Below are 14,122 nucleotides of genomic sequence, written 5' to 3'. Positions count from 1 at the left end.
TAGTTTGTCGGCTACTCTGAAATCATCAGAAATGGATTAACTAATTTGCTAAATTTTAAGTAAAGCCTTGAAAATTGTGACTCTAAAGTGACTTATTATTACTAAAAAATAAAGATTATAAAGAATGACATACAAGACATGGCAAAAAATAATATTTCCAGTTTTGTTTGAGAGTTTGGCTATTTTTTATTTTAAAGCTTCCTCCTTTGTGACATTAGATTGAACATTTTACTCATTAGATGGTGCAAAGGCGTTTGCAATTAAAACTAGTTTAATAAATCCTTAAGTTAATTAACTTTTATATGTGCAATGGTTTAAATTTTCTTTAAATCGATTTCTCACTTTCTTAAGCATTTCCGGTGTTGTAAGACGACATTTGTTAATGTTTGCTGTCGTAAATTTAGAAGGTATATTTAATAACCAAGTGTATAGTTTGAGATTAAAACTAAACTTGTAACCACAAAATAAAAATCGAATGAACGCAAATCTGGCGGTTTAGGTGACCATCAGTATCGTAAACAGAGTTATTTCCATGTTATCCCTAATTCCACTATATTTTAAGAATATTATTAAAATTTTTCTATTTCTGAACTGCTCGTCTGAATACCGTGTTTGTTCAAAAATCCCACTGCAAATTATTCCCACTATAATCTATACCTTTCACAGCGTTATTTTCCTCCTCATTTTAGTTGTAAATCTACACTCCGGTCCATTTTTAGTTTTAAAAACCCCAAGAAGAAAAGAAAAAGAAAGTTACACCATCGTTAAAGAAGAATAACTAAAAGACAACAGGAAAAGATGAAGAAAATGCGATCAAATTAAACCAAAGAATTGAAAAGAGAAATTTAAATATGAAGAAGAAGTTAAATAAGATAAAAAGAAGAAGACTGAGATTCCGCCAAAAATTGCATTCTAAGGAAGTTTAATGAAGAGGAATTGGATCAAATATAACTTTGGCGTCAAAATTAGAGAAGATATAATTTTCACAGAAAAGTTGTGTTTTATCGGTAAGGTCAGGTACTTGCACCTTCGGATAAATTTATTTTTAAGATAATTGCTACATAAATGACAGAATTGACCAATTGCAGGGTCTGATTTCACAGTTTCCATAGAAACTATCCTTAGAATAAAGTTATTTTGAAGTGAAGGTACTGGCCCTAACTGAATAACTGCAAGAATTAGTTCAAACCTTCAAACATAATTTTTAAGTGTCTTTATGCGTACTTACACATCCTGTATATAAATATTCTTCTTTTTCTTTATTTCTAGCAATTGATTAAATGGGTTATTATGTGTATGCATAATCAAGTTTTTTAAATAATAACGTCATTTAATAAATTATATTTTTTTGTTAAATAATTACATTATGTATTTCTGTGTCTTTGTAATTCTCTGTGCTTGTAAAATGCTGTAAGACAGTAAGGTTCAGCTAGTCCTTGATGACCTGGTGAACAGTCTGTTTTGTGGTACTTTTTTTAAAAAATACTTTTTTTCTACCCCATAGAGACAAAAATTGTATATTTTATAAGATAGGTGATTTTTTGACTTTTGGTACCACTTTTCTGTATTTTTATAAAAAAAAATTGTTACGTTTATATTATGTGTAACAACTGTCACGACCATCAAAATATTAGTGTTGAACTGTTTTGAGAAGTTCTCAGATTACAAATCATTTTAAAAAGAAGGAAAATGATGGCAACTATATCTAAAAAGAGTTTTCCTTTTCCATTAGTCACTAAATTCCTAGTTTTTTTATACAATTAACTGTTTTTCCCAATCAATTACTACTTGATTTTTTATTACATTTATTTTGAATCAACCATGCATTATACCTGTCGCCAGAGTGTCGGAACAGAGTGGCAATCCACTGGCAATGTCAATGTCTTTGAAAGCTTAGGTAATTGAATCTAGTCTACTATAAATAATTTTTTTTATCAATCTGCTTTAAAATTAACTCTTATAAAACCACCTGCATATTTCGTTAATAACATAATTGAACCACCATGTGGTAGACTTGCTTACAAAGCTTGTAATAATCACCCAAAAAAACCATCAAATTTACAATAACATTCCGTTATATTGCTGTTGGTTACTAAAAGTACCATTTATTCATTACTATCAAAAACAAACTGAAAATAGTATATTCTATATTAAGAGCGGAAAGTATATATTTGCCGCTTGCACATGAAATTTGCAGCTTGAGGCGAAGCCGAACGCTGCAATCATGTAAAAGCGGCAAAAGTACTTTTGGCTCGAAATATAGACGATATTTTTTCGACGACTGCTGTGGGGTGGATTAGAAGGACAACTCACATCATTTTCGTCGCTCGAACTCATTGTCACCGATAAATCACTTTGACGGAATGTGGTTATTTCAAACAGGTATGTCAAGCGTTGTTATGGAAACGCCGAAAAAAGTTGGTGACTAGATTGTTAGTAGAAAGCGAAAACGCTCTAGAGCAGAAAATCTCTCTTTCTGCTCGCGCGCGGCAAATAACCCCTTTCTGCTTCTAAATGGAAGCGTACATGAGGTACTTTCAAAGTAAGTCGTCGAAAAAATAATAAGCGTTAAATAAAATCAAACTTATGTAAATTACATTTTAAGTTAAAAGCAAACACACGCTGCTGGTGGCGTATCATAAATTGACTTGTCGCGCATTAATATCGAATAGTAAATCAACATTTGAACAACGGTTGTTTACCACTTCTATCATGTTACATGAATATTAAAGCATGAAGAGTTTTTCTTTAAGATCATACATACAAAAAGTATGATATTTTTATATTGAGGTTAACAGTGAGTTTTAAATTACTGCTAATAATATACTTAGTAAAACTAGGGTTTAGTAGCTGTAGAGCTACATCTACAGATCACTTAAATTTATTAACTTTTCTTTTCAGAAGCATTGAAATAATTGTAGGTAAATTACCACTTGTACTTTTTGATCACGCTATTCACCGGTTCAGTACTAGAACCAGAGTCGGTAATCGCACAATGCAATTTGCTTAACTTCTTCCTGCGGAGAGTATCGTTAATAACAGGAGAAGAATGAAGACGCATCATTAAAAAATATATAATTTGACTTGTCTACTAATGCTTGGGCATTGTGTGTGACGAGGATGAGAACGTTTTTAATAGCTCATAGCATATAATGAATTATTTTAATAGCTGAGTAGTTAAGCAGAGTATAATTAAAGCTTAATCAGTGCAGTAGAGAATAATTAACCCTAAAAGAAGTTCGTACGTTATATCTAGTACCGTTTATTTTTTCCATAGCAGCGCCCGCAATTACTAATTTCTCACGCCTTAGGAAGTATTGCGTAAGATAATGTGTTTTCGACACGAACTTGTGGATTTAAGATTCACCACAAATATTGCTTTAATAAAAACAAGAACGTCAATATTTTACATCCTCGTTTAGAGACTGTAGAATTTGCTTGTCGTCTTTTACGTTACTGAAATCCTTATTATCATCGTCTTCATGATAAGTAGTAAAATCTAAATCACACTCAAGCTCCAAATCAAAAACAAGCTCGTCTTCTTCATCACCAACTCTAGAAGATCCTATTTCTTCAGCGTCTTGTTCAGCGTCACTTAAAGGAGTAGGAGCAAATCTTATTGGACTATGGAACTCGCTCTACAACCAACCCGAAATGTACTTTGAATTTGGTTACAATTCAGGTAAAACCTGTTCAAGTACTGCATCTAGAATTTTTTCCAGCACATCTTTTACTGTATGGTGCACCAAGTCCAGTTCAATTACAATGCCTTCACTAGAATTCATGGAAGGACTTTGTCCACTTGCATCCACTGTTACGTGTCTATCCTCTTTTAGTGAAGGTGTTACTGGAGAGAGTTTGCTGGACAACTACAACAAAAAAACTGACTTAACCAAGTTAGTTAAATTTAATTAACTCTATTACCTCCTGAACGTATTTGTTAACTTCCTGGACAATATCTTCCCATTTAGTTCTAAAAAAGTTTCCAACAAAACGATCTATGTCATGGGTTGGCCGTTCTAGTAAAAGTTTTCTAATGATAATCTGAAGGATTGCTCGAATCTGTAAGATACTTTTAATATTTTAATAAATACAAGTAATTTCAATACCTCAGGGTTTTTATAAAGGTATTTCTGGTGATCACGAACTACTTCAATTTTGTGGGTGTTGAGCCTTTTCTGTTGCAGATCTGTCAGGCAGGTTAAATCGTAATAATCCATTCCTCTAGGTGGATCGCAAGAATGAAAATCAAGGGGATCAACAAAGTGAGTGCTTCTGTCTGCCATTTTATGTGTATAGTTTTAATTAGTAAACCAGAGAAAGTTTATATGAAATTTTCAATGTATAGCTGACAGTTGTTTGTTTGGTCAGAGATGACATAATGTTTGACAAAATCATAAATAAATATAATATAATACTTAATTAATATTATCCTGAATTTTTATTTCCTAAAAAGAAGGAAATATCTCAAAACATACTAACTGTATTTTTGGTAAATGTAAGAAATGTTTTGTCTGATGAATACTTCAATGTGCGTTGAATTATTTGGCATGCAAATTACCAGCCAGGTCGCATTGTTGCTTCATTGCAATTGAGTAAATTCCTTGATTTAACTAATAAAATAGTTTGTATGGGTTTTGCATTCTGGGCGTTGGTTATACGAAAGCAAGAATGTAATTTTATTAAGATACCATAAGAGGGGGTCAGTCACAGTTTTAGTGAAAATAGATCAATAGTATTAAAGGTTGTTATTTTTAGCATTAACTGAGAAAATATTACATACTGAAAGAAAGGAGGTAGTAATGTTCGTTTAATTGAATCTTAACAGTGGATGTAAGTGCGCAAAGTGGAATAGGTTGACCTGAATTTTAATTAAATGCACTTTAACTGGCTCTGCTGATTAAATTCCACACCAATAAAAATTGCACCTGTTCCTTTAAGTGACGATGAAAAAATAGAATCTGCAGGAATTTTATGAAGAAGGAACTACATTTTGCTACTTATTGAAGACAATGTTCTAGTTTTATAGCTTAATGGGACTAATTTTTGAAAGTCGTCACGTTTATAGCAGTATGATATGTGTAAAGGCAATAGCCAAATGTTACAAACTGTTATTTCAGTTAATTTTTACACATTTACAAGTCTATTTTGTGGTTTTTTGTGGCAAATCTCACAACTGTCAAAATAACGCTAATAAACATATAAAACGCAATTCAGGTTATTTTTACATATTTACATTCTCTAAGTCTGTTTTAACAAGTTTGCCATACTCTTTACAGTAACTATTCCCTTTTATGTCTATTATGTATGTACAACTTGTTTTTCTACTCAAAACTTAGTAACTATTCAAAATAAACTAAAATGGATATTAACTATCAATTATTCATTTGGCATTTTCTGTATTGGTCAAACTAGTAATAATTAGCTTCTCTTCACGTATACTGTTAGCAGCTACTGAAGAACAATGGTCTCAGACACAAATTTTTAAATTATTCTTTTGCAAGTATTACAACTGTAAATTATACAGCCTTTAAACAAACTGGCATATAATAAACCAGAATTCACACGCATGATTATTAAACCATCTCCAATACGTATAATTTTGAATGACAGTTGTTAAGCGTGACGACACGTTGTTGTTAATTAGTAAAGTACTTAATTTGCAACTTCACATCTATAATGTGTAAGTGTCAATAATTAGTTCCAGGAGCTCATGGTAGTGCTGAAGAAATGGAAATTGCGTTTTTGCTGCCTGCTATGGAGTGTTATTAATCGTTTTTCGCTGTGGGGTTCTATCATCATCATTTATTTGTGCAGGTCATTAGAATTATCTGGAAATGCCCTGCGGTTTGTCTAAAATTTGGTACAGTTTACTTTCACAATTAATTAATTACATTGGGAAACACGTTTGTTCAAAAATAATTAATAGATCAATGATATGAGATATTTATGTGTATCTGCTAATTATACGGAATAATGCAGTGAATAAAACCAGTAAAAAACAATTTGTTTTACAAACGAAACCACCTCATACCTACCGATGGTCCTTATTTAGGGAAAAACAGTCAAACTGATGTGTAAAATCAAGATTTTTAGTTTTAACGTTTTAACAGTAAAGTGATTTAATTTAAATAACTTTTTTCCTAAGAAATATTGATAAATATGTGTCTCTCTCTGTATTTTAGAAGAAATATGACAGGTGTCCCATAATATACCTATAAAACTTTCAAAAGCAAGTATTAAAATGTAATCAATAAACATCTTCTTAACAATGAAATAAAAAATATATATGCGAAATTGCCATCTTATAGTTCACCTTTATTTAATGATTGATTTTTTTTTTCAACCGAAAATAAAAAGCAGATATTGCATTCTGACGAACTTGACACCCCTTGACCGTGGTCTCTTATCATTAAACCGGTAGCGGCTACGAAGAAGTGGTGGCAGATATAAAGAAGACCAGCAGGAAGGTCGTCGAAGAAGCTTTCCGCGTTCCGCACGTCCGACGTCCGTGCTGTCAATCGTTTTTCCTTGGTTCTTCTTAGCGGTACTGGCTTGTAATCTTTAGTGCTAAACCATCGACAAATTGATATTTGCGGTAAGTATCTTTGCTTTACATGCTTCAAAGGGACACTTAATTATTTATGGTTTTTTTTTTAATAGTAACTAGCATTAATTGTTTGTCTAAAAGAAACCAAGCTAATATTAAACTAAAAAACTCTCAAGAAGTATTATAATATTTACATAAATGCAGCTTAATTTACAGCGATTGGATAAACAATTATTGTTAAACTAAAGTTTTTGGAAGATACAGATATTACAATTTTTCTTATCTACAAACATCAATTTTCTAAAATGAGCTGGTTCAAGAAGAAATTATAATTCATGCAAACTAGAAATTAATTTGTATATTGTCTTTTATTTGATAAGTACACTAGTTTTGAGACTATAAAAATGCATATAAATTGCAGTCAGTCAATAATAGCTATATCTCTAGGTAATCACTATTTAAAGTAAAAGCTCATTAGAATCAATAACAGGTCAATGATGTAGTTTGTTTTTGGTTGATTTTTAAGTTACATACATAGAATAGCTACAGGAACTTCTCTATTATTGCCAGACATGAAGATGCCAGAACAGGCAGCTAAATACTGTATGAAGTTTAAAGCATAAAATAGTTTCACCTTTTTGATTGGCATTTAACACGTTCCCATATCGAAAGGAATCTGAGCCTAATTTAATAAAATTTGCAAACAATAAGAACCGTTAGCTGTACCAGAGTGCAAGAATTCGACGATGTCAGAATTTTAAACAAACGTGTAGTGGGTTTTAAGTAGCACTAGTAGTTGTATTAAAAACCTAATCATATTTATTATTACTGCGAACAGCGGCGGTAAATTATTTTAATTAACATTGTTATAATACAATGGTTATAGAAAAGCCAGGACGCTACTGAGAAAAAAAATACAATAGTCGTTAATGGATTTAGCACTTCTCGTTTAGGTGTGTTATTGAAAGTAATATCGATACCTATATTTGACAGTCATTACTGCTATTAAAAAAAACTGTTATACTTTTCCTAAGAGGTTCAACAAATATAGACATAAAATGTGTCTCGTTCTTCAAATACCACATAACAACATTATAATGAGTTACCAACCATTAACATGCAGCCAACTAGAGAGTATTTCAACTTCATTAGCGATCCTTTAACTATCTCTAACATTTTAAACCGGAGCAATTAATCTATTCCAATATGTACGCAGTAAATTCAGACCACACTCGTTTATTTAACCTATCATTTAGGTGTAGTTACACAGTGAGCGTGATGGTGAAACTATTATCATAGAAGCAGAATCTCATCTTCAGGGAAAATCTGCAGGAAGTTAACTATTTTCGTAGAGCCGTGAGAATGTTGGTTTATGGCGAAAAATGGGAAAGAAATAGATGTTGTGTGACCTTAACAACATAATAATAAAAAACTAATGGTTGCAAACATGAACGACAAGATGTTTCACTTCCTGTAATAAGGATGAAGAACTGGAGCAGGGAAGTAATTTGCTTGATGGTTGAATTGATCAAAATTCAACATTTTATTCAATCAATTTATTGAAAATTGACTGCTATTAAGTTCAATAACAGAAATGCTAGCATATCAACACCATTTTTAAACAGCAGCAACAACATTCACGAACATTATAATATGAACTCTAGTCTTAAGTGCGAATGTGGACAACCATCTGCTATACCAACTTATCCAATTATTTTCTTTTGTTCTTCAAATTCCCCAACTTGTGAGATTCTTATGAAACCTCATTTAAATATGTATTAATTTATAATACTGGGTCACTTACATAAACTCTTATCTCACAAACAATTATTAACTAACTATAAGTGACACAGTCTATATACTTATTATTATTCAAAAAACTACTAGTTTAAATGAACCATCACATAGTTTGGAATTTTTCTATTGTCTTGAAAAATTCAATCAACCACAACTATTTGCTGTAGAATACTGTGCGTGTAGTAAAAAAGCATAACATGCATTAAGCATCTTCATGAAAAATTAATGGATATTGTTTCATAATCATGTTTTATGATTGCTTCAGCATAAAAAAGAATCACTCAACTCAGCTTAAGTAAATTCCCGTCAAGTTAATATTACTCTGATTTTTTTCTCGTATTCGGTTAAGTTCATTAGTCACAACCACAATATCTGCTAATAAACTTTGGATCAGAACAATAGATGAAAAACCAATTACCATTTCTCCTATTAGCACGTGATTAACGCCTCGCTAAACCAGATGGAACGGTACTTAAAATTCTCTCCGATCTTAGGAAACCAAAGAGCCTGTGAGGTCGTTGGTACTTATGCGTATACATATAACGGTCTCATAGGTAAGGAAAGAAACCAGCTTGGTTTTTCATTGAATATACACAAGTCTTGTTTGTCCACATCTTAAATCGAGTGTTTCCGCAACAATACACGTTCCACGATTTAAATGTACACTGATTCATCAGGATGTGGTTCTAAAAGGAAATGTCAATTTATGTAAATTGTCTGGTAACTGTTCTGGTGGTACCAGATGAGTTTTGGTATTTTTTCCAACCAAACGTGTTTAAGTACCCAGTTACCTTTCTTAAACAAACACTATATTCTCACATCCAACGTGTTAAGTAAAATGTAATGTTGGGACTTAAATGTCTATAGAATCAGCTTTGCTGGTAGAAAAGAGAAAATACTTTTTATTTGGTTTCATATATGGGAAGATTCAAATATAAAGGTTGTGAAGTGTGAAAATCACCATAAAGATTCTGTTTCTTTTAAACTAAACCTTATTTCTGGTACACTCTAATTGGATCATTTGTTCCTACTAAATGATAAGGAACCAAAACCTTTCAGGAGGCATTCTGTATACCAAATCAGATAAAATTATTTACATGGACATTTTCTTTTAAAACTTACAGTTGCTAGAACTAAAGTATAACGGTACATACAAATATAGCAGTATCCCCTAAAAATTAACATAAAATAAACATTATTAAGTTGAGTTTAAACCTTGTTTGGATACCAGTTCAATTAAACATTAAATAGTCGTAAATTTCCCAAAAAACCAGATCTTTTAAAAAAAAAACCGATATGTTTATAATAATTTCACCAACGTTTTAAGTTCAGGTCAGTGTTTCACGGTCAATGCGACAACGTCCACTTTATTGTTATTGTTTTTATGCCGTACCAGTTTATGAATGAAAGCCGTGACAACGTTTACCACGGTCAATTGAACTTATAAACAATTACCGTAGATTATAAACAATATTTTTTATTAATGAACGTTAGATGAGATAGCTGACTAAATATATGCGTAATTAGCGATGCTATGAATGAATAACTAAGAAAATAGATTCCTGCATAATAATATACAAATGAGATTATCTGGAATGTTGACCAATCTCAGGAAATTATGCACGCTTTGGCAATTTGCCAGCTTTGCGCTATTTGAAGAGTTTAATCTTCACAGAGTTTCAAAGTCATTAGATAAAATACTTCTTCAGTCTTTATCTGTTAATTTCTACGGAGATGCTAGATAATCCGCTTTATGGGTGGCCAATAGAACTGGTTAAAGAACCTGAAGACAAGAAATAGAATAGAGCGTATAAAGCATAATGAAAACATTAGGTTTAGAGGCAAAACCTAATAATCTACGTTCCGATGATGATGACGCTTGGTAATTTCAATGTCTTAAAAACTTTATAAGAATTGCTAAATTAATGTTCATTACATGGGTATTAGTGTTATTACATCTATTATAGTGAAATAACACGGTACATGAACTTTAGTCATTAAAACGCTTTAAGATGATGTGACGAAGTAAAATTTTACTTTTGTAACTGTTAATGGTTTTAGATGAGAAGTTATATTACTCCATGGGAAATCTAAAATGTATTTTAACCGAAATTACTTTATAAGAAAGTTTTATTTGAAAACTTTTGTACACTTCCTTCCTTCCCATCCTAGAGTTAGCATTAAAATCAAGGTTGAAAACAGCAGCAAAAGAGAAATAGTTTTTCAAAAATTATCTAAAAATCAGACTGGAACGTTATTAATAAACCATAATTTTTCATTCAAATAAACCTTCAATTTCTGCACTGTGTAGTAATAAAACATAAACAAAACGTTTGTCTAATTATAAACAAACTTCTCTACAGTAATAACAAATTATACTATTTAATGAATGAACTTTTCATGAATGAACGTTAATCTAATCTAATCTCCTCTTGATTACAGCGGATTACATACCGCAACCATGAAGACCGCTGTGGTAATTTTTGGTGTGATCCTAGGGGTTAGTATGGTGGAGGGCTTTGGAGGCAGCGAAGACCGATTTATTAAAAAATATGCCATGATGAAGGTAAGTTTCAGTTTTAAATTGTGGTAAATTAGGTTGATTTTTAAATAATTTTTCCAGATTTATGAGAGTTGTTTTGGACCTGAAGTAGTACGTCAAATACGGAAAGAAATGAAAGCAGCTTGTGCCAAGTGTGCTTCCTTGGAGCCAGTAACTCCTCCTCCAGCTCCTACGACTCCTGCACCACCAGCACCTTCAGAAGAACCTCCTCAAGCTGATGCGCAATTTCCTGGTGCTAACTCCGTCTACCCTAATGCCAACGCTCCTGGGTTTGACATAGAAAAGCTTAATCAAGCCATTATGGCTTTCAGACCTGTAAGAAACTTAATGTTACTAAGTGATCATTTGGTTCTAATTTTTGTTTCGCTGTAGAACTCTCAGGCAGCCTTTAGACCAGCCAATTATGGTCCTCAAAGTATGCCCAACAACTTTTACAGTCCCATGGCTTTCAGTGGATCCAACTACCAAGGTGGCTTTCCATTTTTATATCCTGGATATCAACAAATCCCATTCTCACCTTATGGAGGATATCCATTTGGAGGGCAACAATTCTATGGAGGTGGTAGCAGAATGTCGGTATGTACTAAATATTTACAAACTACAATAAACTGTGTCAACTGAACCAATTTTTATATAGCGTGATATGGATATTAGAGGACAAATTGAGGCAATTACTTCAAAAATGAGTGGCAGAGTTCGTAACGTTACTTGCGTCATGCAAGAGCTGGGATACTTGGACGACAACCTAGAACCTAACTTCAGCAAGATCAGTCAGAGAATTGGAAACCTCCCAGTAAATGAAGAACTAAAGCGAGACATGCAAGATGGAGTCAGTTTTTGTCAGCAATTTTCGGTAAGTCTTTTAAATAATTAATTCCAACATCACTCACACTAAACTTATTACGTTTATCTAGCAATGCGTACCAGAAGTGAAAAAGGACAAATCTCCATTGTCCCGAGAACTAATCAGACCAATGTTCTTCTTCAAATGTTATAAACACAAAAAACTGGAGGCTTGCATCATGAAAGATGTGAGGGAAAAATATGCCGGAGTGACTGAAGATGACTTTGAAAGTGGAGACGTCGAGTTGAGGAGAACTGGACGACAATCGAAAGCCTCAAAATTAGATTCTCAGGAAAAAGAGATTGATGATTTAGCAGGGTCTATGTATGAATTTTTGTATGCTAGCGATAGTGGGTTTGATGTTGATGGGATTTTGTAAATTCTGTCTTAGACGGCCATCCGTATTTTCTAGATTAATTGATTAAGTATTCTTGGATTTTTGCAAAGGAACGGTTGCCCTGATACGGTTTTATTTGGCATTATAGTTTCATTGTGAAAATTCGATAAATAAAAACATTTTCTTTCCTAAAAAGGTGTTTTATTGGTTTTTTTCTGTCTGCATCATCTCATTTGAGAAAATCATAGTTTAATTCATATTGTAAAACTTTGTGAATACTCAAGAAAGTAGTCAGAGAGTGCCATCTGTTGGTAGTACTGTGTACTATATAAAGTATATCCTACTTTAATGGTATTGTGGTATTCATAAACAGTTTTCTACTGTATGGAAAGAGCTATGGAACTTAACTTATTCTCTCATGCAGAAGTCTGTAGTTTCTATCTAATTAAGTACTTCCAGCAAATCCCTGTAATCTGAAGACATTTTTAGGCAAAACAAGGGATTTAATTCTGCTTTAATTGTTATAATTTAATTAACAAATTTAATGAAAAACAAAAAATGCACAAATTTTCTCAACATACATTGTGGTTTTAGATTTTTACAGATTGTACCATTAAGGGCTACATGGTTATTGGATAGTCTCCTCTTGTAAAACCTACCAAATTACACACAAAAACGGTATTATTGTATAATCAATACACTACATCCAAGAACAGTTTGATCAATATCAGCAACTACTTTCTATACCAGTTAAATACAGTGCGGCTTACAAAAATGTCTTTCAAAGAACACACTAGTCAGTCACCCACAAATTGTGATGAAAATGTAAGCAAAAGTATTGTTCTTAACGTACTTAATGAAACTCTTGACAAGTTGGCCATTTTAAAATACGTAAACGGTTGGTCTGAAGATGAACAAACCACCATAGAGTATCAAACAATAGAAGAACAATGCAACGTGATCAAAAACGACGACGTACTCCCTCCTGCTTCCAAAGAATGCGTTGATTTATTGGATTTTCGTAAAGATTGTTCCTTTATTCAATCAACGATCAAAAGCACTTATAAAGAACTAACATCTCGAGGCACTTTTCGAAAACTGTCTGAAATTAGTGAGACTTTTAACAAACTGCAACTGGAAGAAGCTGAGTTTCTAGAAGAGGTGGGTGTGAAAGAAGTTAAGTATGTTCAGTTGCAAAACTCTTACTATGAAGATAGAGAAAGGTTTCGGAAAGAAATCCATAATACCATGGTAAAAATTGGTAATTTAAAGGATGAAATTGAAGATTTTATGCAAGAAGCTGCTATTAAAAACACCTATTTAGATAAGTGGATAAAGTCAAAAAGTGAAATGAATGATTTCAAACTTGAACATAAAGAAAATGATGCTAGTAAGGTAATTAATGAGAGATTACACGATTTTGAGAGAGAAGATCGAGTACATTTTGAAGTGGGTAATGTATACAGTGAGACAGAAATGGTGAGTTAACTGTTGTAAAACTTATCATGTCTATAAATTTACTTATAGGACCTTCAAAAGCAAATTAAAATGTGGAAACTGAAATATGAAAGTGATTGCAACTCCTACGATAAAAAAATCAGATGTCTACGAGAAGCTATAATAACGCAGCAACAGAAAACAGCGGAAATGGTCGCCAAGGTATATCAATAAAACACTAAACTACCAAATGATTCCCATTAAATATTTTTGCAGTATTTAACTCGTGAAGAAAAAATTGAGGCCTATAAATTATATAAAGTAGAACAAGAAAAAAAACGGCTTGACAAAGAGAGAAAAGACAAAGCTGCCACTACAATTCAAGCATGGTGGCGTGGAACAATGGTACGCAAAGGTCTCGGAAAATACAAAAAGAAAGATAAAAAAGTTAAAAAGAAGAAAGACGAAAAACGGAAGTAGTCTTTTGAGGTTGCGTTTTCAAATGTTTTGAGATTGTCAATGTAAAATTTAATTGAAAATAAAAATTATTTCACTTTATTAATGACATAGAGTAAGTTTGTATTTTACCTTAAT

At 32.3% G+C, this 14,122-nt stretch overlaps 3 protein-coding genes across 3 annotated transcripts; 2 read left to right on the top strand and 1 right to left on the bottom strand.

The window, feature by feature from the left end:
• Positions 1-3,246: 3,246 nt before the first annotated feature.
• Positions 3,247-4,392, bottom strand: LOC145727743 (uncharacterized). The gene is made up of 4 exons (XM_081977559.1): positions 4,110-4,392; positions 3,925-4,062; positions 3,690-3,869; positions 3,247-3,638 (listed from the first exon to the last, which is right to left on the bottom strand). The coding sequence occupies exons 1-4, from the start codon at positions 4,284-4,286 to the stop codon at positions 3,399-3,401; spliced, it is 735 nt and encodes a 244-aa protein (XP_081833685.1). The 5' UTR covers positions 4,287-4,392; the 3' UTR covers positions 3,247-3,398.
• Positions 4,393-6,436: 2,044 nt separating this feature from the next.
• LOC145727742 (uncharacterized) lies at positions 6,437-12,286 on the top strand. Its single transcript, XM_081977558.1, has 6 exons — positions 6,437-6,598; positions 10,790-10,913; positions 10,971-11,225; positions 11,283-11,486; positions 11,548-11,763; positions 11,825-12,286. Exons 2-6 carry the CDS (start codon positions 10,809-10,811, stop codon positions 12,131-12,133), a joined length of 1,089 nt encoding a protein of 362 aa, XP_081833684.1. The 5' UTR covers positions 6,437-6,598; positions 10,790-10,808; the 3' UTR covers positions 12,134-12,286.
• A 327-nt stretch (positions 12,287-12,613) lies between these two features.
• LOC145728665 (dynein regulatory complex protein 9-like) lies at positions 12,614-14,009 on the top strand. The gene is made up of 3 exons (XM_081979077.1): positions 12,614-13,570; positions 13,619-13,750; positions 13,805-14,009. Exons 1-3 carry the CDS (start codon positions 12,866-12,868, stop codon positions 14,006-14,008), a joined length of 1,041 nt encoding a protein of 346 aa, XP_081835203.1. The 5' UTR covers positions 12,614-12,865; the 3' UTR covers position 14,009.
• Positions 14,010-14,122: the final 113 nt, after the last annotated feature.

The sequence above is a fragment of the Ips typographus genome, linkage group LG4 (genome assembly GCF_016097725.1).
Source record: "Ips typographus isolate SLU linkage group LG4, UJ_Ityp_2.0, whole genome shotgun sequence".
NCBI classification, from domain to species: domain Eukaryota; kingdom Metazoa; phylum Arthropoda; class Insecta; order Coleoptera; family Curculionidae; genus Ips; species Ips typographus.
The sequence above is the reverse complement of the archived record's forward strand: the minus strand, read 5'-3'. Positions and strand labels throughout refer to the sequence as shown.

Excerpts from the sequence above, each read along its gene's own strand:
- LOC145727743 (XM_081977559.1), bottom strand. The coding sequence starts at position 4,286 with ATGGCAGACAGAAGCACTCACTTTGTTGATCCCCTTGATTTTCATTCT. Across the intron at positions 4,063-4,109 it reads ACCTTTATAAAAACCCTGAG|ATTCGAGCAATCCTTCAGAT; the intron begins GTATTGAAATTA and ends AGTATCTTACAG. Across the intron at positions 3,870-3,924 it reads TTAACAAATACGTTCAGGAG|TTGTCCAGCAAACTCTCTCC; the intron begins GTAATAGAGTTA and ends TTTTTGTTGTAG.
- LOC145727742 (XM_081977558.1), top strand. The coding sequence starts at position 10,809 with ATGAAGACCGCTGTGGTAATTTTTGGTGTGATCCTAGGGGTTAGTATG. Across the intron at positions 10,914-10,970 it reads AAAAATATGCCATGATGAAG|ATTTATGAGAGTTGTTTTGG; the intron begins GTAAGTTTCAGT and ends TAATTTTTCCAG. Across the intron at positions 11,487-11,547 it reads GAGGTGGTAGCAGAATGTCG|CGTGATATGGATATTAGAGG; the intron begins GTATGTACTAAA and ends ATTTTTATATAG.
- LOC145728665 (XM_081979077.1), top strand. The coding sequence starts at position 12,866 with ATGTCTTTCAAAGAACACACTAGTCAGTCACCCACAAATTGTGATGAA. Across the intron at positions 13,571-13,618 it reads TATACAGTGAGACAGAAATG|GACCTTCAAAAGCAAATTAA; the intron begins GTGAGTTAACTG and ends ATTTACTTATAG. Across the intron at positions 13,751-13,804 it reads CAGCGGAAATGGTCGCCAAG|TATTTAACTCGTGAAGAAAA; the intron begins GTATATCAATAA and ends ATATTTTTGCAG.